At 42.0% G+C, this 26,916-nt stretch overlaps 1 protein-coding gene across 3 annotated transcripts in view; it reads right to left on the reverse strand.

Annotated features, from left to right (window-relative positions):
• Positions 1-26,916, reverse strand: part of tafa4b (TAFA chemokine like family member 4b) — a 41,552-nt gene that overhangs the window by 10,943 nt on the left and 3,693 nt on the right. For 2 of the 3 annotated variants that reach the window (XM_044174126.1, XM_044174118.1), the window contains exons 2-4: positions 13,587-13,748; positions 12,316-12,431; positions 3,948-4,103 (exon numbers count right to left, since the gene is read on the reverse strand). In XM_044174126.1, coding sequence (XP_044030061.1) covers positions 3,948-4,103; positions 12,316-12,430 — 271 coding nt within the window. In that variant the 5' untranslated portion in view covers position 12,431; positions 13,587-13,748. Of the gene's footprint in view, positions 1-3,947; positions 4,104-12,315; positions 12,432-13,586; positions 13,749-26,571; positions 26,764-26,916 lie in introns of those variants that run through there. The other variant, XM_044174136.1, reaches the window with a different exon arrangement.

A 26,916-nucleotide genomic window follows, 5' to 3' on the forward strand; every position in this document is an offset into this window, starting at 1 on the left:
GGAGTTCACTTGAAAAAGTTAGTCTCACAGGAATGGGCCCCACCGCGCAGCAGCCAGTAATGGGACCTGCTGCCATTTACTCCTCTTTCAGCCAGCATCAATAATGTAACCCCATTTACACTATGGCTTTTCTACAAAGCCTGGCTACTGAGAGAGGTTTGTCTCTTTCCATCAGTGCTCAAGCCTAAAATGTGTGTGCGTGGATGTGTGTTTGTGTGCGTGCTGGATGAGGTGAGATCTTTTGTAACTGTGATCTCAGAGGTCACGCATGACTCATGAGATAAGTGCTGCTGAGCACTGGATTTTGAAGTGAGAGGTGGCGAGAGGTGCGATCTGAATAGGAAATTAGAAAACCTCATGACTAGTGTGTGTGTGTGTGTGTGTGTGTGTTGTAATGGGGAGAAGGAGAAAAAGTGATTAAGACCATCAAAAAGAATTTATCATTAAATGACTTTCAGTAACACAGTAATAACTGTCAGTCTGTTAGCTTCTCGGTGTCATTCCTTCCTCTTAGCAAACTATACCAAGTCTTTAAGAAGAAGTGAACAAACAAAAGCAAAACATCAGGGCTATGCCTATTCTGAAAGGTTAGCTAAGTTTCACATTATTCTTTATTTATCCCAACTTTCATTACAGAGCCAATCATTTTTGCTATGGTTGCCTGATTTTATCATTATCAAGCAATTGTTCCCATCTAGGAACTCATCAAAGAGGTTCAACAACAAATCTACTTTTTTTATTGGGCGAAAATAGTGCTGAAATGAACTAGCAGGTATGTTTGTGATAAAGTCATTTGAATGGGAAAAGCACCGTCTACTGGCCACATACAGGAATAGCAACACACGGGATTGAGGTGGCAAGTTGGGTGCTACATGGATAGCTGTGATTACTAAATATGGAAGGTGCTTGGACACTTGGAGTACGTGCATGCAGCGCAGAAAGTCAGAAGTGATTCACACTGAAATACGAACACATGAGATTTGCTCGTTTCATCTCAAAGGAATAAAATGACTCGCTAATAAAACTAAGAAGCAAGCGAAAGTGAGCAGATTAGAGTGCAAATGAAAAACAAGAATAAATAATAGTTAATCAACCCAAATGTTGTGTTTTGGGTCCTGGAGACCCTGGGCCCTCGTTAACAGCACAAAAAAACATATTTAATATTGTTTTATCTTGATACTTCATGACTTTTCCTAAATGTATTAAAATTGCTTATAAACGTGATTTTGAATTATTTTATTTTTGTGTTGTAATGTTTCAGAAGTCCGCTACAGAAAATGATGCATTACTTCTGTTTGGGGTCTCAGAGAGCCCAGCTGTAAAACAGTTTATTAATAATGAATATATATGTGTTCAAGCATAGCCCATATAACATAAAAAATGAAATTGTTCCTTAGTTGGTGTAATAACAATGCTATGTGGTAATCTCTGTATTTTGTCAATTTTTTTAAATGTGTAGACGCAGTTTGTGCCAAAGAGAAGGGTTACCACTAATACTTTTCTACATGTTGGGTTTTAATAAGGTCAAAAGAAAAAAAAATAATGCAGTTATAATCTTGCAATTATTGTTATTATTTTTACCCATACAGCAGAACTGTCTATGGGACCCCAAACAATGACGAAGTAAAGCCAATGTCAACAAATCACAACAGTTATTATAATTTCTTCAAATTTCTCTCTTGATAATTACCATATTATTCTTTTACTGCATTAGGGTGATAATGTGCTGATATGCTCATAGGGAACAAACAAACCAAAAACTGCAAATCTGATCAAGTTCCACTTCATCACAGCGGCCACACATCTCATCAAAGTCTCTATTTGTGTTGGTTTATCTGTCCTTCAGTGAGTGTGGCTTCAGTTTCCATCCCCCGGCTGACCTTAACAGTTTGAATAACCCGTGTGCTTCGGAGATTCACTGGCTCTACTCACATATGAGACAACTATGTATTTTCCTCTGGTAGGGGGCTAATACAGCGTGATTGTATCGGGTTGGCTGACACTGTGTGTGTGTTTGTGATCTCAGCGGAGCGTCTGCAGATGATAGGGGTCAGTGACACTGCTTGTTTCTTGCTGGGCAGGAGCTCGCGGAGCAGACAAACAGGTGGAACAAAGGTCTATGAAAACGACCCTCAGCTTCCATCTGTCTATCATCAGTACACTCATCACTACACAGACACAGCACGCATTAACAGGCACAAACACACTCAAACTGCATATGTACAGTATATGCTTGCTGTGTATGTGTGAGCAGAATTCCCTGGATAAGTAATTAATGAATTAATTAATTTGCTCTATATTATGAACAACATAATGATTTGATATCATGAAATCTTCCCTCAAATATCATGTTCTTTATTCTTTATTATTCTTTATTAGGATCCACATCCACAAAGCGGTCGCTAGTCCTCCTGGGGTTAATGTCTGGCGTCTTGACCTATAAAAGAGATCAGAAGAAAATACTTTCTCCACCATCTGTCGTATCCTCAAGTGGCCCGACGAGATAAGAAATGGAATGCTGTCCCAAATAAAATCAGGCCTTTTAAACTGCAGTTTAAATTTCCAATCTTAAGGCCGAGGCAGTCTTGGCCAACAGCTGTTGTATATTTGCTTCTCCTTTCATACGGCTCGGGGGAATAAGGAGGCAAGGGGACACTGGGGACTGGGCTTCCATTACCTGCATTAGTGGCTTTAACCTTCCAAGTGTTAAGGCAACATTTTATTGTTTCTTTTTTTATATATATTTGTTTGTCTCCCTGTCTCATCCTTGTGTGTTTCTTTATTGTGTGGCTTTGCCAAGAAGGATAGAAAGGCCAGGTGTCATTTGTCCATCAGCTTTTCATGTTTCCAACCACCTTTAAAAGGTTTAGCTCTGTTTGTGCTAAAAGAAGAGAAGTGTCTTCCTGTTTTGTGCCATAAACTTTTTTTAAAAAATCACACAGAATTTAACCTGGCAGCAATTTAAAGTAAAGTGCAACCTATTAATCTTCACTGTAATGGACTCATTTATTTATGCTACTAATATCTCAAAATGAAGCTGGTAATGATTTGTTTTAGGTGAGATGTTTCATGTAGCAACTTTAATCATACAAGATGATTAAAAGCATTTTTAGCCTCTTTGACCCTGTCAGATTCAGCAGTGCGTCAATAATTGCAAAAACATGTTGTGCAGCCAAGCACCGTCTAAACCTACAAAACATAATATTAAATTCTTGTCATGTTCCCAAGATTTCCAAAAAATGCCAAACAGGTTCTGGCAGAACTGCAGAGGCCCTGCTGCAGAATTGTGGGGAAATGTGTATAAAATGACCTACCAGACTTCTCAAATATTTCTCTTTGATTTAATGGTGCAGCCATAAAAACACAGCATTCTGGATTTGAATATTTTCCTGACTGGAGGTGTCATATAGCTTTAATGAAGTATTGGGAAAGGTTCAAAATATACAGTGTATTTTCTTACAGTGTGAAATTATAACTGCACTGCTACTTAATAGTACATTTAAAGACAAACGAAGGGTTCAAGAGGTTACTGCAGCTGCAGGTGAAGTGGCTGGTGCAACTGCTACAGACTCTTTGCAGCTGACCAGTATAACCAGACTTACAGCAGACTGTTGGACAATGAGCAGCTCTCCTAGAATCATTACCATGTTGGTGATTTGCTCAAGAGAAAAGTTCTCCTTCAAAATACTGTAGTGCTGGTTTTCATAACATAGTTTCAATATGTGATGACAACTTCTGTCTGCTGTAGCATTTTTTTCCTCACACATAAATTGATATTTTTACAAAAAAGGAATACACATCTTGGAACCCTATCCTTTGAAGAAATGTTGATGTCTTATATCATTAGGGAATTACCTGGATTGCGGGGCTGCAAATACAGTACTTCACTAGGATATATGAATATAAACATTCACACACACGAACACACAGGGTTGCAGAGTCTTTACCTTCCACACAGGAGGGTCTGGCTCTGGTGGTGCCAGCAACCTGCCCAGGGAAACAGGAACACTTGACGGTTTGAGAGCGCTCCTCAATCTTATTCTTATTACAGCAGCGATGGATGGCCACCACCTCACATGTCCCCTGCTTCACCTGGTATGAGACTTGGAGAAAGAGAATGAAAAAGAAGAGGAGAGGGGAATTATTCGCTAAAAATTCATCGACTTTTCTGATGGCTTATTAATGTTTTGATGGTTTGTTGCTGCAAAAAAAAAATACTTTTAATTTAAATAAATGTGTGCTGCAAATAACAATCAAATATACACCACAACAGCTTCTCTGAGGATTATACAGATCTGCTGAATTATTTACTTTTGTATAAACTCCTCAATTTATTCCAGTCTCATATTCTTTGATTCATAAGTAAACACTGTTTAGTGATACTTTGCTTTTATTCTCAGCACAGTGCGCTCATTAACTTTGACACAGAGGCGGCTCTCTTGTTGTCATTGTGTGCAGGAGGACAAAAAAACGAGAGCAGGAAATGTTGAAAAAATTAGACATTTCTTTGGACTCCTTTCAGACGTTATAAACCACTTGATCTAAGCAAAGAACAGACATGCACATTTTATGAGGGAATCATTTGGTAGAGCAACTCACTAATAGGATAAATCCTTATGGGGTCTGGCCAGAACTCATCACTGTTAAGTGTATGTTTGTATATCTGTGGGTGTGTATACACATATACAGTATGTCTGTCTGTGTGTGTGTGTGTGTGTGTGTGTGTGTGTGTGTGTGTGTGTGTGTGTGTGTGTGTGTGTGTGTGTGTGTGTGTGTGTGTCTATATGGATGGCTGCATGTCTGCACCTGCATTCACACATCTCTCTTTATGTTTTTATCTCTATGTGTTTGTGTTGGCTTCACTGCATTTGTGTGTCTGTGCATATTATCCTGAAAGTCATCATTTATATGAGGATAATTGCTTTTCACCTGGCACCACTTACACACAAACAGCACCTAATCTCTTGATTATCTTCACACTTCCCTGGGGACCTTGGTCTGGTTAATCATAACATTCTCTTGACGGTAATGGGACAGAAAAACATGCTTAACTTAAAGTATATTTTAACCCAAAGCTTTCTCTCCAGTGGCAAAATGTGTCTTTGTGTGTGTGTGTGTGTGTGTGTGTGTGTGTGTGTGTGTGTGTGTGATGTTGACTGAAACAATATGCTTTTCATCAGAATTATTTCTGTTCAATCAAAGTTTCAAATCTCTCCCTTGATTATCCTCGCTCCTCCTAAGGGAAATGTGGTTTGTTATACAGACTAGTCTCCAATTTGCAGCGACAGTCGTGTATGTAGCAGTTTATAACATAACATCATTAAATCTGCCACATGTGTTTGTGCATGGTCTGTTAACAGGTTTTCTTCACATACAATACAAAAGCACAAGGATGCTGCGAGGATAATGTGTGAATAGGCTTATGTTGTGTGTACTGTGAAACGTCTATGCTAATGTTACACACCCATGAATCTCTTAGGAGGAAGGTTTTGTGGCCACCTAAAGGAAAACAGGCCAACCACAAATGTTGGGTAAAATGTTTAGTATATCTAATCTTTGCTTATGGCTTCTGAACAGATTCCAGCCGCCTTATCTTCGCTCTCAAAGCTTGTTGTGCACTCCTGAGAGTCTTTGGCACCGTTTCCTGAGCACAGAAAACCCTGCTGGCGACATTACTACCTATAAGCCTCTTTACAGCCCTGGAAAAACCTTGGTTATACTGTACCATAAGCCCAGATTTCATTTATGTACGTGACTTTACCCAAACTCCAAAACTTTTCATGCTCAGCCGAATGAGCTTTACAGGCAGGCACAAAAGTGCGCACACACACACATACACACACACACATATACACATACACAGCTTCAAACACACAAACACAGCGCACACACACACTCTGTAGAGGGTTCAATTTCTGCAGGCCATGGCCCCTCTCATCCTTTCTGATTTAAAGTTTGTTTGTTCTCTTCTCCAGAGAGCCCCATCAATGATCCCTGGCTCTCTGAGGGCACCCCTCCGCTATCATCCCTCCACTTTCATTTCCCTCACTCCTCTGTCTCTGCCTCTGTCTCCTGAGGCTGGAGCAGCTGCCGGATTACCCCCGCACACACACACACACAAGTACATACAGCCTATATCTACTGAATATAATCTAGAATATAATAAAACAACAGAACAGAACTCAATATGACAAGAATTATCAGTGCAGACATAATTATATCTAATAATCACAATGAAAGCACTGAGTAACAACGTAAAAAAATTAAATTCAAACACAATCAAATTGCCTTTGTTTTAATCAAACTCCTGCCCTCATCATTACTCTGTACTGAAAACTAATTCCACTGTTAGCGCAGAGCGGTGGCTGGATAAGACTGGTCAATCGGCTGCCCCCATCTCAGAAATAGGTAGCTTGTTAGTGAGAAAGAAAGAGAGAGAGGGAGTCATACAGGAGAAGTGGTGTCACAGGCAGCAGACAGAACAAAGAGCGACTTGCCCCTGCTGGCATAATGAGGCCAGAAGGTCCACAGGTCTCTTCTCTTTATTGGGCCAGGGCTGTTAGTGCTTTAAAACTGTAAAGCTTTGAGAATTTGTGTGAGCAGTGGAAGATAAACTCACCTGAACTTTACTTATGTTCCTTTTTTGTGTCTGTCCAGCTTTGTAGGCTAATTTAGATCTTAATGAAGTATATATTAGTATGGGGTTAATTGCAAGGTATAAGAGGAAAGCCTACATGCTTCTCAAAGCCAGTTTGGAGGGTTTTCTTGTGCAATACAATGAAAAAAGTCCATGGTGCAAACTGCATGCAGAAACACATGTTTTACATTGATGATGATTTGATGGTTTGATGACAGGTGATGGTTCTTGTTGCAGTTGACAAAATGTTTCTGAAATGTCACTTAGTATATTCGCCTGACAATTTAGTGAAGAAATTTACTAAATTTTCAGTAACATTTATATCAGCCTGACAAGTTAAAGTAAATCTTATCATGCAGATATAAGAGGCTGCAAAAGAGGGTTAAAGTCGTTGAGTGTGAGTGCAGACATAATCACTAACTGAGTGTGCATATTAAAGCTCCGACAAATTATTTAGACCTGCACAACTAAGCTAATTGAAATTTATATATCACATCATATCTCAAAATATGATTTCATTAACTTCAGTATTTTTTTAAAAATCAAAGAGCAACGTCAAAGTATTTGGCAGTGAAAACCTGCTTTCAGTCTGGTGATGAGGTGATGTTGTCATAGAAATGCGAGTAAAGAACAAAACCAAGATGTGAGCAGTGATAAACGTCTTAGATTAAATTAGTGTTTTACATCAATGGCATCCTGACCTTGCTTTCATAATGAACAGCTGGCATTTTCTCCCAGAGAAAAGAAAAAAGTTTTATCATGCTGCGCCAATGATAATGATTTGAATGAATGATCATTTCTGAAAAGTATAATAAAAGTAGTTGGATACAATACATACAGTACATGCATGAATTTGCCTAAATGATATGTGAGCTTGTAAGTGTGGGCCTGTTTCTAAACAGAAATGTACATCTTTGAAGGAGCAGCATAGCTATGAATTATCCCCTTGAGCATCCAAGGTATGTAATCAATCAGTAGAGGTTAGAGCCATACAGAGTTTACAGCCAAAATCTATTTAATGTGGGAGAAATAAACCACCCACTCTTGTTGCCCAGAAACAAGATGTGTAAAGCAATTTCTTGTCTTTATAGCATATAACACTCTTAAAGATTTCATAATGTAATTCTAATAATTTAAAGTGCATAATAAACATATTTCCGTGTATTGTTTGTGGTGAATTGCAGTATACAGATGTGGCTGGAGCACTACATATTCAATTTAACAAGACTAGGAGCCTACAGCCACGCTAGCAGCTCTGTGCGTCTGTATCATAGACTGTATCGTCTGTACATGCTGATGCTGAAGTTTAGCTGGACCAAAGTGGTGGGTCGACGGACAGACAGACCAACATCGTTATCCCTACAGTCACGCCGCTAGCGTGGCTAAAAATGGAAGTTGTCAAAATTGTCTCAGTTTTCAGATTTGTTTCATTTAGAACAAACTGTTCAAAAATGCTTCACAATCAGTGCAGCCATACTAACCTGCAAAAAAAAATTGTCCACAGCTGTCACATAAGAAGTTTTCAGTGAGTTTTCTGAAGATGTTCAGAGTTCCAGGAGTGAACAGCATAAAACAGGGTCAATATCTAGCTGTGGCCAAAAAGTCAAAGTCTGAATCGAAATAGTACAAGACCAGGACAAGTCCCAGACATCAGAAAAGTGGTCTGGAGTGCAGACTGAAGTACAGCAGCTTGACTGTGAGGCCTCTCAGTTTTGTCTTCCCTCCACCAACCCCTGTTCAGAGCGCTGCTGCCTCTCACCCCTCATCTGCTAAGATTCATGTGCCGAGCAGTCAGCCTCCAGCTGTATACACATAATAACAGTGTATCTAATGTCTCAATGTTGCCTTTAAACCATTCTGTTATGGCCATCTCAATGTAATAGAGCCCAGCACATGCAGAGATGAAAAGACTCAAGCATGGCTAAATGCTGCTATTCCTGTGGCAGGCAAAGGGAGGTGGGGTGGGAGGTGGGCTGGTGGGGGTGCCAACAGTAGCTGGCCAGCTAAGAAACCAAGCTACCTTGAACTGATGGTTTAGTCAGGCGATTGATGTATTCTGACAGACACAGGCGAGCAGGAGCATCGTGCAATTTATCAAAAAGCTGTGTCTTTCCTCTGTCAATACTTGACAAGCATGTCCACTGCTATGAAAGGCCAGATATCTAGCAAATCTGTCAGAGGCAGCAAAGTCAGTGTAGAGGGGACATACTGTACGTCTCTGTAGGAACAGTAGGAACACACAGGTAAATTTTGAGAGAGCAAGATTACAGCAATCAGTTGTGTGTAAAAAGGTGGGAAACCGTGTCAAACATCTTCCCATATCCTCTGTACTGCAAATCAACATATTTACATATTACATAGTTGCTTAATCTCCTTTCTTTCTTCATTTGCCCTCTTAGATCACTCGTTGCCCTTCCTTCCCCTCCTCCACTTTTCTCACTTGTTCCATCTCCTCCTCACCCTGGTCCTACACAGCCCATCAATCCTTCTGACATTATCAGTGTTTAACAGGCCCACAGGCTTTATGCTAATTATCATAAGAGGTCGCTGGTACGGCTGAGTACTCCTGCGCAACAAATCTATCCCCAATAAAACCTGCTCTCTAAGACCTTCACTGTGCTGTTTTTTAGTAGACATCTTATAAGCAGCCTCAGATAAGGACACACGCCGACATATAAACATGCATGGATGCACATACAGTGGTGTCTACAACAAGCTTGCTTATAAAAACGTAAAGTACACGAGTAGGGCAGTAGCCTCGACTGTAGCCGTTTTCATGCAGAAAGAGCCGAGTATGTTGTTCCTCACATGAACCAATGAGGTTACACGAGGTCCCACTAACACATTTCTTCATGAATTCATGAAGAAATGTGTCTTTCTGGGAATTTAAGATATCATTTGTGAACAACAATACGTTGAACCAGGGATTAGCAATTGGTCCTTCAAACCGAAAAAATCTTGTTTGGTTTGCTACGCATGCTGTAACAAGCTGTGGAAAGTTGTAATACCCACTATTAGTTTTGCACATGGAAGTATATCACTTCTGCAAGCTAGTGACTGAACTGCTGGTCTCAGATAATCAAATGTCAAGCATTCAAATGAGAAAAAAAGGGCATATGAGATTTTCAGTGCCCAAGATTTAATTGTAAAAATACACGAGAGTTTCTCAGAGCTGTACGAGCACAATCAATCATTTTATCAGCAAAGAAAGTCTGAAATGCAATTTATTGTGTGACCTGCTTATGAATTGCTCCGTGTAATTGTTATGAAAGACAGTAAAAGGCTAAATGAATAGCATTAAAGATCTTTAAAGCATTTGTTGCTGCATGTTTGGCAATACCTTTCACAATTTTCTACACAGCCTTGTTCTATTTGTGAGAGGGCTGTGAAACTGTGAAACTGGCAGTAAGAGTAATGACTACATTAGTTGATCATTTTTCTGTGCAGAATGTTTCAGTGTTAAGATATGGACCTGAAGAGGAAAAAGCACTTTTCTGTGCTAAGTAAATTATATGCATTTTGTATGTGCTGTAAACTGCTGTTATGGGTAGTTGGGACTGAGAGAGAAATTGACCCACAGGGATTATTTATGTCCATGGCCATGTCCATCATTAAGTGATGAAAAACCTCACAGCTATTTGCTAGTCAATGTAAGGCAATGAGGGCTACGGCCTTTACAGTCACCAGATCCCAACCCAGTTTCACACCTACGGAAGATTTTGGACCAACGTGTAAGACAATGCTCTCCACCACCATCTCCATAAGACCAAGTGATATAATATAAACTTTCATCTTCAAATCTATTTTATGACACCTGTGACTGTCTCTGATGCTATATGTCCTTTTGTTATGTTTGACTTTCTATCTGCGGTACTCTGGTCTCTCTTGCAAAAGAGATCAATGAGATTAACTGAGTAAATAAGGGTTGTATATATTAATGGGGGAATATCTTGTGGAGAAATGGTGTTCATCCCTCCAATAGAGTTCCACAGACTTGGCAGGGAGCACTGAAGGCTCGTGGTGGCCTGACTCCATACTAAGACACTTAATGCGACACCTGCCAGGTGGCCATGTGTTGAAAGAGACACCATAACTGTGAGCAGGAACACATTTGGTGGCTCATTCTATATCTTTTCTTCCCATGAGAGTGCTGCCAGAAAATAATATTTATTTTTTTCCACATTTATTCAAAGTGACAAATGTCAGTCATATCATGTCTGCGTGGTTTTTTGACATTCATTCCATCCATTCCCATTATAGATTTGTTTTTGAGGTGAGTTTTCGACAAAATGACAGATTGCTTCTGAGAATGACAGTGAGTAAATGAGACCAAGATTTTTTTTTAAATACTTCTAGATGAGCATTTTTTGACCTCTAGAGCCACCATGTGGCAGCAAATGGTACATCACCGGCAACATGGATCAAACAGATGCCTCACTGACCTATCAACAAAACAGGAGTAAAAACACTTAAGTAGAAAACACTGAAAACGTATCTAGCAGTCATAACGTACAGCCAATTATTTTTCAGCCTCAAACTGCTGTGTGTGTGTCATGTTGGTACATTCACAGCCAACAAGACCTAAACTTCCACCAATTAGAGTAAACCCTCTAATAAAAAGCACCAGTCGGTTTGGGAGCGAGTCATCTTGTTTCACAGCAAGAGTGAAATAAGAAGGGGGCGGGCACCCATGCTGACCTTCACAATACACAGGGCCTGCAATTAGTAGTGTCCCTGCCGTAAGCAGGCTGCCTCCTCTCCGTCAAAAGGAAACTAATACAATCACTCACAGCACAGGCTGGATGCTGGTAGCATTTCTGTGGCACATAAAGGTCACCTTGCAAAACACGAGCAGTGAGAGCGTAGAAACCAAGCGATAATTAAGGAAATTGTCATAATTAAGTGTGAGGAAGAGGTGACTTGGGAGGTTGTCGCCAACAAGTCGAGGCGCAAGATGCTGTGACTCAGCACAACTGTCCCTGTAGGAAGCCCCAATGAAATATTAACACAGCTATGTTGGTCATTTTTTTGGTTGGGGGGAGGCTTGTCTCCATGACTTATGGAAATTAAAGATAGAGAATAGATTTAGCTTGTGGGCCTCAATTAAGTCAGCGCTGGCTATGGTGTCTGTCTTTTTTCATGGATTTCTCGGGGAAGTGAAGTGGTGCTTTGGTTGAAGGGGGTACTGCAGAGCTATGCATATTAATGTAGACACTGGCAATTATGAGCCTGAGGATTGGAAGTCATGAGCCTCTTCTACGAGACACAGGCCTACACCCTAATTTATGGCAACCCTAAACCACTGAGAATCAGACTGCTTGAGAACAACAGCCCTGAATTGCTGGATGTCTACAACCACTCTGAATAGATCAGATCACACCCACACTGATCTATTTGTGTTGACAGCTGCTGACAGCTTAAGTGCCATTTGTATCTGTACAGGCTCGACCATTCAAACAGTGGTGTGTTTGTATCCAAGCCCAAAGCGCGGTCTCGTCTACATTACATTATGTCATACTGAGGGACAGAGCAAATTGTTCCCGCTCAGCCCACTCCTCCAGGATCGGGATGACTCAGTCAGCGACATGCTCAGGGAACGTGTGTTTTACCTCTGCAGTGACAGTGTAATTAACCTCTCGTGGTGTTGGAAGGGGGGTTCGGAGCAAGATCTGGTGTACCTGTCGGTCCCCGATGGTTACGGTTGCCAGCGGACACCGGGTCAACGCAGAGCATCACCAAGACAACGAGGAAGGCCACCTGCAAAGGCCAAGCTGACCTCCCCCACAGTTTCATCCTGGCAGAGGGATAGAGGAGAGAGAGGGGCAAAGAGGGAGCAAAGGGGGGAGAGGAGGGCGAAGAGGTTATGAGAAGAGGTTAGAACCCCCACCAAAAAAAAAAAAAGACAGGAGGACGAACAGCACAGCAGACAAAAAATATTGCTTTTCGAACAAGCAGAAACAATGTGAGAGGTGAGCCAGCAAAGGTCAAAGGAAAAAATGACAAGCTCGAGAATAGAATAGACCTAAAAAAAAAAATTCTTTTCCACCACAGACACACTGTGGGTATAGTTAACTCACCAGCGGCGCCACCATGCTACCAGCATGCTTTTATGCCTATTAGTATCACATTAGGATTAACTCTTCCAATTTTCTTCTGGCAGCAGTCAGTTACAAAAAAGTTGACTTCATGAGTCATGACAAGTTACAAAGAAACATTATGCTCAGCCCAGAAATAATTGTGGATTAGGACTGCAACTAATCATTATTCTCATCACTGATCATTCTGTATATTATATTCTTGATTAGTCGATTAACCGTTTTGTCCATAAAATGTCAGAAAATAATGAAACCATCCCTTTCCAATCACTTTTACAAGGTGATGTCTTTAAATTGGTTGATTTGTCCAACCAACTGTCCAAAACTAAAAGATATTCTGTTAACTATTATATATGACAAAGACGAGGAGCAAATTCTCACATTTGAACGAGTGAGCAGTTAGCATTTTATTGCTAAAAAAATAACTGAAAGGATCAATTATCAAAATAGTTTCTGATTCATTTTCTGTTAAGCGACTAATAATTTCAGCTCTATTGCGGTTTGGATGTTTTTATTGCTGAAATGACTAGGTGATTAATGGATTTAGTCAATCAAACTGAATATTAATAGACAATGATAATGGATTAATCGTTTAAGTTGTTTTTCAAGCAAAATTGCTGGTTTTTGGATCCTGAAATAATAAAAGTGAATATTTGCTGCTTTTCTGTTTTATATCCATACAAATTAGAATACATCTATTCTGGTCTATTTTCACTATTTTCTGACATTTTATAGACTAAACAATTAATCATTTAATGAAAAAAGACAGATTAAATGATAATGAAAATAATCTTTAGTTACAGCACCAGATGGTTTTTCATATTGTTATTTTTCTGCACAGGATTTCGTCTCACCTGTTGGTCGTCACTGTCTTCTTTGATCTCTTCCACTCAGTACCTCCTCTATGGACAGGGTGTACAGGCCATGGCTACATTCACTCACACCTCAGCCCTCCTCCTCCTCTTCTTTCTCTTCCTCCTGCTTCTCCTCTTCCTCCCCTCAAACAGAAGACACCCCTGGAGAGAGGAGGTACAAAGACACTCGGTCAGAGAGGTCAGTCTGCCCTGGGGTTCCTCAGTGGCCTCCAATGGCCTTGTATGAAGGTCTATATACACATACACACACACACACACACACACACACACAGACACAGGGGTAGAGATGTGAAGGCCTAGATTCTGTCAGATCCATTGTTTACAATAGGTTCACCTACCCCCAGGCTGAATGTGATCCCCACTTTCTCTCTCTCTCTTTCTCACGCACACACAAACAACTCACACACATACACGCACGCCCTCATATTCACATGTGTACTTACATCATGTACATACACACACAGATGGACACACTAAAACAGTGTACATAACAGTAAAACTTATATTCATTCCAAAATGGGTGCACATAACAAAAAAGCTGCAGAACAGCCACGTAGCTAAAACATTCACCGGCAGCAAATCAGATGATCAAACAAGCCATAAACACAAGCTGACGTTCTACACACACACACACATAGACACACACACACACACACACACACACACACACACACACACACACACACACACACATACACACATACAGTACATTTGCACAATGTTTGCAAGGTAAATTCAAACAGTGTCGGAGGATGGCAGAAGAGACTCTCCCTAATTACAGATGAGTGACAGCTTCTGATGCGTGTGCACTTCTACACATTCTCTCACACACACACACACACACACATCCAGAGTAAATTACCATCCCGCAGTAAGAGTGTGTCAACACACCTCTCTTTACAAAGGGACTAACACTGCAATCTAAATGAAAGACAACAGATCACATTAATAACAAAATGCTCTCCCCTCCTCGAACCTTCATTATTCATCATGACTCATTGATATGCAGCTCAGTCCGCTGCTTTACTCAGGAACATCCTGGGAATGTGTCAGCTCCAACCAAGCCTGATACCTCCACTGAGCCATCAGTGTAGTGCCACTGCCCCCTGGTGGGGAACAAACCAACAGCAATGGCCACGAATGAGTCAGATCGAGAAAAGATTTTTCAGGAACAAGCAACATATTTCTACGTAAGTGACAAATAAGCAAGGCAATGAAAGTGAGACAAAGTTAATGGGTACTGTTTGTGACTCTTAACAAAGATGAATAATCTTTCAAAACAACAACAGTCAAGGAGTGACCCAGGTCAAACAGAAAAAGATAGGATCATAAGGAGGGAAAAAGAGAAGGGGAGGGCAGAAAATGAATGTGTGGACAAAAGGAAAGACTGGAAAATGAAAAAGCAAGAATTTTAGGAGCAGTGGGGAATTTAAAAAATAACAGTTACAGGATAATATATTATGTTAGCAGAACGTTACACAGACTTCACTACACTGTACAGTGTAGTGAAGTCACTACACTGTACAGTGTAGTGAAGTGCTGTACCCACATAACAGTTACACACATTTTATTGTGTATTTTAAATTTGCATTTGTGTTTATTTGTTTGTGTGTAGCGTGTATAACTGTGTCCACGTATTTGTGTGTCTGTGTGTGTGTTTGTGTGTGTGTTTCATTCCACTACAGTATGTGAAAGTATGCAAGGTGCATGTATCATACATATATCAGGGTGATTAGGCATGCTGCATGGCAGCACAGTAGCCCATTTCTTATTCTCTTTTTAAAGGCTGGGCTATGGCACGCATTTTTATCAGCTTTGTTCTCTGATACACTCATGCAAAGAGCACAATAGTGCATGTGTGTGTGTGTGTGTGTGTGTGTGTGTGTGTGTGTGTGTGGTCTCCAGATGCAGCTCAGTCTCGTCGGGACTTCAGGGACAAATCTGTCCCATCAGTCACAACGATGTTGTCACCTCTACTGGGTCTCACACGTACACGCAGATTGTGGCTTTATAACAGAGTAATGAACAGGTTTTTAAAAAAACACAAAACAATCTGTGCTAATGTGCATGAACAGACCATCTCATATACACACATTTTTATACCAAACATTATATACTTATTAACATTCATGTTAAAAGTCTCAAGTGTCCCTGGGGGCATTATGTTGAAGAAAGCAGAGGTGTGTGTGGGGCTCAGCTGGTCAACGCGGCTGTGAGGAGTCGTTGGATTTGGCAGCAGTGAGGACACACACACCCACACATTTGCAAACACAGCACAGACATGCTCAAGATTATCTGAGAACATCAAGTCCCGCTCTTTCTAAAATTATCCTTCCTCCTATGTCACTGTCTCCACCTCCTCTTGTTCTGTGTGTCTCTGTGGGCCGAAGGGCTGATTTGTGTCTTGCAGTAATCACACAGGAGTGACATGGAGGCTCATTGACATGCAATGAGACAATCCCACCTTGGCCACAAATATATCTTTGTGCCCTGCATCCAAACAGCATCATCTTCCAAGCACTCTCTGAGCACGCACGCACCCACAAACATACGCGTACACACATGAATTTGCAAAATGATATATAAAATGTCAGTGACCTTACCTGACCCATCAGGATACATGTATGCCACGCATCAAAAATCAAACAGTGAGACACTTTCTGCATGATGGGGACGTTAATGACACTCTGCTGTTTGTCAGTCACAGAGATGATATCATTTGTCAGGACAGTAGGCCTACAGGACGTTCCTGTTCAACAGAACTGAGCTCCTGCGAAGAATAGAAACTGCACCATTACTTGATAACCTCTGTGTCACCTGTTTAGTATGGAACAGTGTTTGTCTTTGGGCTTTTGCGAATATCACTGGTTTATCTTTCTTAAATGGACATGTTATCTCTGATTGGGGTAATTGCATTTCCTAAAGTGCTGCTTATCAGACTTGACTTGAAAAACAGGTACGAGATATGTATTTGTGAAAGTCTGATTCAGATTGTTTGACAAGATAGTCTCGTCATCAAACTATCTAATTATTGATTTTGCCTCAGTAGCCACCTAACGGTCATTAGGTTTATCCATTAAACACTTGGTTGATCCACAGCAAGATTTCTCAACAACTGCTGGCCAAATTGATCTTCAGGATGATGACTTTGGTGACCTTTGACCTTTTGTCTGGAACACGAATAATCTAAAATTGTAAGATTTTGGTCAGTGTCGAGGTTGAAAAAAAATGGAAAACTACTGCCTAGAAATGTATGATACTTTGTGTAATACTCGACAAAAACGGGTTGATGACCCCATGAGGTTTCTTGTTGTCGAGCCAATTTCACTGTTGTGAAGAAGAAATAACAAAGTCAAAATGAGCAGGACAAAATTAACATAGAAAATACCTGAGCATATTTATACTCACATTGGGATACATTCTTTTAAATTAAAATAATCGTTTAAGGCATTTCTGGTACAGCTCTAAGAATGAAGAAAAACATCCTATACTGTTTGTCTGTCCTTTGGTCTCGGTTATTTATTTTGTCTCTCTCACACACTCTCATATTGTGAATGTGCTTTACAGTTAGACTGATATATTGGCTGGCTGAATCAATGGACCAATAGTGGCCTTTAATTAAATATCAGATATGTTGCACTGTCACATACTGCCAGCTGGGTTATGTGCTGAGAGTGATGCTGCTACCTGACCACAGGTACATACAAACAGTCTGTCTACCAGCAATTCAATTTTCTCTGCACATTAAAATTATTGCTACTATATTATTACTATACAATCTATTACTGAAATTGCTTCTACTACCATAAGATAGATACAATGGATCCTCTACCCTAACAGCAGCTAACTCTGCTAAAATAATTCAGTCTGATGTCCCATGATGCTCTAAATGTTTTGGAGGCTTTTTTTTTACACTGACAAGAATAGTTTTGTGTTCTAAATACTAACGGGTTTATTTGGAATTTAAAACTGTTTACATTAAATACAAAATTAAATAAGCTAAATAAATGTACGGATCCCAGATACAGGAACAAAAATGTCAGCATGGGCTTTGTGGGCTTTGAACTCCAGTGTGCATGTGTGAAAAATAGAAAGGCAGTGAGATTGAAGACCACACAATCACACCAGTATCTCAGTGTGCTGATTTTCTGTGCCCAGACACAGACCAAGCAGACAAAAAGCATATCAGTGTAAAACAAAGTGCGTCTCCCTAAGGCGGAATGATACTGAGAATGAAATGGGCGAAAGCACAAAACCCAATGGAATCTTATGTGAAGCGTTTCAGATTTCTGCCGATATGCAGAGTATTAACATTCAGTTAGGGTGTGTAATGTTCTGCTTCTATATATTTGTCTGCCTCCGACTCTAAATCATTACAGCATGCTGCTCCTCGCCATTTCCTCTGGGTCGCTGGGCAGATAGAGCGGGTGTGTGCCCACACACAAAAGCACACTCTCACACTCAGAAACACACAGGAACTTAAATTAACACACAGTATGTATTCAGAAGCCAGAGCCCCTTACATTTTTCTATTCCCTTATGTTCAGCCTTATGTCTCTCACTATTGCTCTCTACAGTATCCACACCTCCGTGCATCTCTCTCTCTCTCTCTCTCTCTCTCTCTCTCTGTCCCCCCTCTCCTCCCTTTATCAGTGTGCAGATAAGTCTCTCTTTCTTCTCTTCCACTGTTTTCTGTCGGCTGCAAACAAAGTCAATACCCCCCAACTGCAAGTTCTAAACATATCCTACCATTTATTCTTCTTCACCTTATAAAATAATACATAAGCAGGCGTGTGTGTGTGTGTGACGCCGTGCAGGAGTGTGTGCGTACATGTGCGTGTGTGTGTGTGAAATTGTGTCAGAATGTGCATATTGCAATTGTACATAATTTACTCTGTTTTAGCGTGATTTGTATACATGTTTATGACAATGTTTCTACTGATATCATGTGACACAACACTAATATTTCTTACCACTCACATACTACTGATTCTTCTAGCACACTACAATATTTTGCAGTAGTTTTTTTGGGGTAGTTACATGCCATAAATATGTACTGTATGAACAAATATTCAAATATAATCTAAGCAATTAAGTGGAGGATCCTTTGTTTGGTGAAATGGCCAGGTGAGAAGACAGAGAGGAGAGAAGGCTGTCAGTGAAAGTCTGAATTCAGGACCATTACCTGGCTCGGGTATTGACTGCAGAGTTCAGAGAATGGCCTTGGCACTAAGGTACCATTACAGCTCAATTGATCGGCCTGCACTTAAGTCCAAATCCCACCTTGTTGCACAAGCCATCGTCTCAGGATCCGGTGACCACGAAATATATGTGTGTTTGTGGAGCTTGGTGTGTGTGTGCATGTGCTCAGAAAGTTTTTGTGTCTCTAGTCTTTGGTGTTTTCCAAGGTTGCTCTTCGTCCCCCCTCTTATTCTCTCTCTACCAACTCTTTCTCAGCACTCCTCTCACTTCCTCACTCTCTCTCTCTCTCTCTCTCTCTCTCTCTCTCTCTCTCTCTCTCTCTCTCTCTCTCTCTCTCTCACTTTCCCCCACTTTCATGGATAAAAGTCAGAAATGATCAGAGTTCCAATGTGTGTTTCATGTGTCTCAGCAGGGAGTCTGGACCCACCTCTCCAGCTGGTAGACACATACAAAAACAACAGCAGACTCATGCTCCATTCACAAACACTCACATATCCCCATTTAGTTCACACATGCACTTCTTATCTACCTATGAACTAACAAATACACTAATACACAAATTTCCACATAAACACACACTTATACAGATCACTCCTCTTGCACAGTTTACACAGAATGAATAGGAGCATTTGTTTCGTGGTCGGTGTTTTGCTGTATGTACCTGTCACATTCGCACATTGCTAGCAAGTCTCATTAAAGTCTTTTAACAACCTCTCCCACTAAAGCAGAGGAGGGGGAGAGGCAGATGTAGGCTGTTACTTGTTTTATGGAGGGGGGGAAATAAGCACAGACACTAACAGGCTACTAAGCATTAGCTCGCTAACACAACATGTCTGCGGCCACGGCCCAGTCCCTGGTCTCCTCTTTACAAGTTTGTCGTTTAAAACCCAGACAGCCAGCATGGGCCGACATAGATCAGAGCAACCCTCCTCAGAGCCGCTGACAGACAGAGGCAGGGCCCGGGCAGTAAATCCGGCGCACTCTAATAAAGCAATAAAAGGCCATTAAAAGTCAGTGTCCCTCAGCACTGGAAGATGGATGGAAAGGTGGAAAGCAAAGGAGACACTTTTAGATGGCTGTACACACCCACACACATTTTGGTAGGTTTTCTTCCCCTCTCCACTCGAGACAAACTAGGTATCTGCAATATTGATGCCTTTCTCCTGTTGTTACTCCTCTTTTATCCTTGCTGGCTGCAACTTGCTTTTGTGATAAAAAAAAAAGCAAACACTGTGATTTAGAATGGTGAAGCATAATCTTTATGTACTGTTCTGCTCACTCAGTAAGCTCTCTGTCTCCACCACTGATCTGCCTTCCTCCCTGCGAGGTCTACTGCAACGTTTCCCGCTACAGTGATTTCATTCCAGTCATTGTGCATGCACACACACTTACACATTTCATTCACACTATTATGCACAAATGCAAATTTAAAGTTGCTTCTCACATCCTGGCTTTGCTATGTTACTAGTACCAAAGCAGCAATACCAGACATAATGCAAAATTTAGGGAAGCCTACTCTTTCATCTACAGTGTGCTTTTTTCCTTTCTTTCTTTATCTTCCCTCTCTTCATTCTTTCACTGCAAGCATCTGTTCTTTTCAGTAGTTCTCATACTGTCCCCAAGTTTTTCTTCCCTTTCCAACCTGTAGAGGCATCCGAAGGAGGAGAGGTATAGAAGAGAGAAGTGGTGAACCACAGCAGGGCAGGAGGGAGACAGCTCAACCTAGCCAAGTAATAAAACAGGTTTCTACACACCCAGTCACTGATCCTTGCTCCTTTCTGTACAAAGAATAAAAAAAGAAACAGACAAGAACAAAGTGTGCGTGTGTGTGTGTGTGTTTGTGTGTGTGTGGCAGTGTATTACCAACTCCGACAGGACCCTTCCTCTGTGGCTGCTGGTATCAAATGGCGGCCCAGAGCCAAATAAAAGCAGGCTGAGGCCCTGACAGCGAGTCTCCAGAGAGCAGCGGCCATTCATTGTGCTTTGTGCCCAAATTATGATTAATGGAAAATAAACAACCTTGATGCAGAGCCCACTTTGATTTTCTATGAGCCTCCGCCTTGCTGTAGTTGTAGCAACTTCTCTGGCCAAGAGAAAAGCGCTGGACAAACACTCAGGGAAGCTCAACTCTCGGCCTCATGACACTTTCACACAACAGCTTTCAAATCAATGGACTCACAGATAGAGAAGCTGCATCCTTCTCTCTCACGCACCCACAGACACACACACACACTCTCTCACACTATCTCTGCACACCCGTATATGCACAGAACTCATATATGCAGACAAACCGACATCTTGATTATATCAGTCCCCTCTGCTGCTAATGACCAGCTTGCGCGTAATTATATTAATTACCGTACGTGCCACGCCTGTCAATTGGCCAGCCAAAGGAAAGGGAGAGCTTGATACAAGTAGAAAGGAGAAAAGGAGCGAAAGGAAGGGAAGGGAAGGGAAGAAACCTACAGATGAATGAGTTCAGAGAGAGTGATCAGAGTGGGAAATGGCAGAGAAGGAGGGAGGAAAGGAGAGGGAGAGAGAGGGTGTGAAAATAGAGTGTGAGAGAGCGAGCGAGAGACAAAGACAGAGAACGGGGAGAGAGAGGAAGCCTGATCAATTGTTCATTTTACAAAGTCACTGAGACGTGTCAGCAGTGTCAATAAGTGAATTAATTTGTCTGTGGGTCTCTGGAGCATGACACCATATCACTCTGCTCCCCTGAGACTAGCAGGGCCTCTAATCCACTCACACACACACACACACAAACACAAATATACACACACTCACAAACAGGCACACATACTCGAGCAGTCTTACAAAGCAATTCCATGCAAGGATCATACACGGATATCAGGAACAGATATGCTGACACGCAAACATTTTCATACAAATGTTCTACTGCTTGTAGATGCATATTCTCGCAATGCACACAGACATTGGTTTTTATAATTTGGGAGGACATTGCAATGACTTACATTCATTCCCTGGAGACTTACTCTAACCTTAGCCATAACCACTGCATGGCTAAGCCTAACCTAACCCCAAAAAACAAGTCCTTAACCCAAAATATATGGATTGTCCTTGTGGGGACTAACTTTGTGCTCCCAAAGTGGAGGTGAGTCCCTCATAATGTGACTATATGAAGAGATTTGTATCCCCACCATGTGATTCACCTTCAATTACATGAATTCAAATCCAACTGAAAGATATTGCTTGATGGCAAACCATCGATTCTCAGTTATTTCATTGAGGATGGAATATGCGTAAACATGTTAAATCCACTTCCTGGATGATTTACAGTAAAGGTGAATTGACTCTACCTATGTACACATGCACACACACACACACACACACACACACACACAGACAATAATGATTCATCCTTATCCGAGCAGCCATCCTCAAGGGAGGCCATTGTCCACTGGTGACTGACATCAGTCAGCCATCTGCTGGCTGCCTGCTGTTTTCATTACAAAGCCATCACCTCCAGCACACACACATATAAACTGTGCACATGGACAAAGACATACAGATTTATACACACTCACTTCCTCTCTTCCCCTCTCTGTTGTTTTCTGTCTCTTCCTCTCCTCCATATCCTTTCACCACTTCCCCCCCTTTCATGCGCTGCATCCCACAGGGTTGAACCCTCTTCCCCCCTCATGAGGTGCAGTGTTGTTTGAGGGCTGCTGTGATGACCGCCCCAGGCTCCGCCACCGCCGCACCGCTCCCTCACCACGGCTTCACAGTGGACCCACGCTGCAGAGCATGCTGGGAGCTTTTCATAATCCCACAAACACACTAACACTGCCACACACTCACACTGTCGCTCACGGTTACCAGTACATCTGCCAGCTGCCAGAGGGGAGCGAACAGGGACACACTGTCTCTCGCAGAGACACACATAGACGGACACACACACACACACACAAAACTACATATACGCACACAAGAGTGGAAGCAGCAGATTGCATCCAAGGTGATAGATAGAGCACTGTGGGAAGGAACTGTGCCTGTTCAATTACAATCATTACTATCACTTCGGGAGATTTGTCATGGTCAAAGTGAGTTGGAGCTGTGGAGAAATCACCTTGAGGCTTGTAAAGTCGTGTTACTTTCCGTTTTCACGAAAGGGTTACGACGTCCTCAAAACTCCCTCCCAATTGAAAATGACTAAAAATAAACATAAATGAATTACTCCAAAATTCCAAACAGATGTTTAAAAAATAATCCTACAACGCTACATGACTGACTCTTTAAAAGCACTTGGCACATAAAGAACAATAATCCACTAACCTGCAATCTGCCAACTACTAAGCTATGAGAGCAGTGCATTTGAACGTGGCTGCTGTGCCTTTCACTGTCTTCTCTGGGCTGGACAGGGGAAGGCCATGTGGCAGTGTGAGCTGTCAATCAAAGCAGGACCTGTTAGATGGAATTAGAGAGAGTCTGGATGGTGTGATGGCGCCACACAGGAGACCGAGGCCTTGCTGTCACTGATTGACCGACTGACAGCGAGGAGAATGGAAGACAAGGAACACACACAGCTGCGGAGCTCCAACATGAGACCTCCACTGTTTGGACCAGTTGGTTCCTACTCTTACAAAATGATTGCTCTGTGAGAGTAGAATTATCTTCCACACCTTTGCTTACAGGACTTTACACTTTAGAACGCTTTAAGGATCGGATAAACTGTGTTTTTAGTTAATTTTTATTGATATGTACAGTGATATGGGTGAACTATGACCTTACATATAGTTACTCCACTGTGTGGTGCATGATTCCTGTCTGTGCTGTGTTGGTGGTGATAATGAAAAAGGGATGGCAATGATTTTATGTAAAATGTCTTCAGATAGATAAATACTATACTACTATGGCATAATATTAACCAAAAAGGCAGGCAAACAGAATTTAAGTACATCCATTGATACATAAAGAATTAAAGAAAAAGTACCTTTATTTTTCTCAAAAAGAGGAATGAGAGTACAAACTACTCAATCAACGGGGAAATTATAAATTACAAAGGGATTTTAATTATAGCCCAACCGATACTTGATTTTCTAGGCCAATATCAGTATTTAGGAGTTTAGGAGAATCTGATAACGATATGTCAGCCAACAGTAATGTTTGTTAACATAATCACATAACGTAAACGATCAATCGTGATACAGATCGATTTGATTTTTTCTTTTTAAAGAATTGTGAACAAGATACATTAAGCGGGACATTTTACAGTTGAAAAATACACTTGTTAGTGCTCTGATGTACAAACTATGTAATGGTGACACTGTTTGTGAATTACCTAAAACCTAGTTTAGCATTTCTGTACTGCAGGTTGTTAATTATCAGCCGACATTTACACCGATACCAACGTAGCTGCAATAAGCTAATAGCAGCCGATATATCGGCCTGGCCTATTCATCGGTCTAGCTCTAATTTTAATGTGTGATGTTGCTCCTTTTAAAACAGTGCTAAATTAGGACTGTAAGCACTAAAACAATTATTCAAATTGAGATCAAACTGGAGTGTATTGACTAAATGAATGGTTTGTGGATTCTTGAGGCAGACTGTTAGCTACAGAAGGGAAGTGGACAGCGGTTTTCTTTAATCCAGTGGGATTTTTTTTTTTTTAAATCATTCCTTGTAGTAATTGAGCCCCCATTATATTCATGGAGGCCTAAACTCAGTGGATCTAGTGTGAGCCACCTACATTATGCATCACATCTGGCCTGTCAGCAACATCTGAACTTTACCCTTCTTTTTACCATGAGTTGTGATCTCTGTCCAACTGTGGTTTTGTGGTTGAGACAAGAAACAGATACACGCCATGCTCACACTCATTGATCTAATATCTCTCTTTCCTCCATTAGAGTTGTGGATCTCCTGTTTGAGAAGAGACCCCCTGGGTGTATTTTCTCTGAACCTGATTTCATGAGGGTGAGTGAAGGCATTATCATCCACTGCTTCTGCATGACGCCTATTCATGGTCTCTGACTCAATACACCCAGAAACTGCCCGAGATGAAAAGCTATCCAGGACACTGTCATTTACAAATGAGAGGCCTTTCTCCATCTCTCTGCCCATGACATGAAAGAATGCCTCTTCTACTCTCTTTTCTCCTTTCCTCCTCCTCCTCTCAGTCGGTAAGTATCCATTCATCACAGTCAATCTGTTAATGCCAGTGTGTGTGTATGTGTGTGTGTGTGTGTGTGTGTGTGTGTGTGGAGGTGATCTCCAATCTGTCGTGCTGCTGTCACCTCACCAGTCCTACATGCCTGATCCCTGGTTATTCATCTAGCATATCATCAAAAACGCCTTTCACACACACACACACACACACACACACACACACACACACTCACACTCTCACGCACACACACACATCATCATCATCATCGTCATCATCATCATCATCATCTCACAGTGTTTTCTCTCCCTCATACATGAACAAGCACACAGATTCACAAGATTCCATTGTGCAGAGTTCTTCCTATTGCTTACACACAGACACACACACACACACACACACACACACACACACACACACACAGACACACACACAGGTAATTTCACATATAGGCTCTCTATTTCTCCCTTTCTCACACACACACACACACACACACACACACACACACACACACACACACACACACACACGCTATCTCTTTCCCTCGCCTCATCTCTCACAAATATTTTTTCTGTCTCTCCAGCTCATTTCTCTCGCCTCCCTTGCTCTCCCTTCCTCGCTGCCGTCCGTCGCCTCTCTGCTTGGCCGTGTCCTCATGCACAATCATAAATGCACACAATCCATTCCCCCTCAATCCCAGCCAGTCATCCTGAACAGCCCTCTGTGGGGTAAGTAGATAGGAGGCTGTTGAGACATGCAGAGCCGAACGGCCCTCTGAGGATACAGGCTGTCCCACCGCTGGGAGCTACTATAGGAAGAAGGGGGGCGAAGAGGAAGGGTCCAGATGAGAGTGAGCCTGGAGCGAGGAGTAAATGCTAAGTGTGTGAATTTGTGTGTGTGTGTGTGTGCGCACGCGCGTGTGTGGATCTGTGAAAAGTGCAGTGGGAGGGAGGGAGTGTGGGTGTGAGGAGATGGAAAAGGGTGACAAAGACAGAGGAGAAGTCATCCACTGCGGACAGGAAAAGCAGCACAGCCAGACGTCACCTGTGCCTCCCTGATACAGGTGTGTGTGTGTGTGCGTGTGTTTGTGTGTGTGAAGGACCGCTGGGTGACAGGGGGTCAGGTTGAAGAGAGTAATCTCCCCAGGATTAAGAGTGCTGCTCCTGTGTTAATGTGACTGTCAATGAGAATTAAGTCCCTGGACCGATCCTCTCCACCAGGCTCTCCCTCTCTCTCCTCTCCTGTCCGCCCTGTCTCACTAATGACACCACTTTCTGTGGAGTGCCAGTGCCGCGCGCTAAAAAACAATGGAGAAATAATTACACTCTTTCAATACAGTACAAATTGCAGACCTGAGCAGCGGGACAGCGAGAGATATAAGCAAAGTGAGAGGGAGGGAAGGAGGGGATGGGAGAGGGAGGGGTGGAGACAAGAATGACTAACAATTACAACACGATAGGGGTTGGGTCTCATTACTGCGCCCATTAACATGCACCAAGCAATTTTCCCCTCTCAGTTTGTGTGTGTGCGCATGAGAGAGAAAGAGAGGGGGGGAGTGTGTCTGTGCGTGGTGTGTGTGTGTGTGTGTGTGCCTGTGCGCCCAGTAGTGTGTGCCCATTAGGTTCTGCAACACACCTCCCTGCCTCCGTGCGCAATCTGCCCGGAGAACCCGGCGGCACTTCATTTCTCTCCCATATGTCTGAGCTCCGCGCGCTCTCCTCTCTATTCCAAGCCGATGACGATCCATGCAAAGCGATTAGAAGGCGCGTGAAAAGAGCCCGGTCAGCGGATCAGCCTCGCAGATCACTCAATAGGTACTAAGCAGCTCCGACCGATGGTGAAACACTGCATCAGTCTCACCTCAATCTCCCCTGCCCTCACCGACAGCACGCGCTACACACACGGTCAGCGGAATTGACGTCCGTTCGAATCGGCTCATCATGTGTTCCATTTTTACGCATGGCAATCACGCGCCGAGAA

The sequence above is a fragment of the Siniperca chuatsi genome, linkage group LG2 (assembly GCF_020085105.1).
Source record: "Siniperca chuatsi isolate FFG_IHB_CAS linkage group LG2, ASM2008510v1, whole genome shotgun sequence".
In the NCBI taxonomy this organism is placed as follows: Eukaryota; Metazoa; Chordata; class Actinopteri; order Centrarchiformes; family Sinipercidae; genus Siniperca; species Siniperca chuatsi.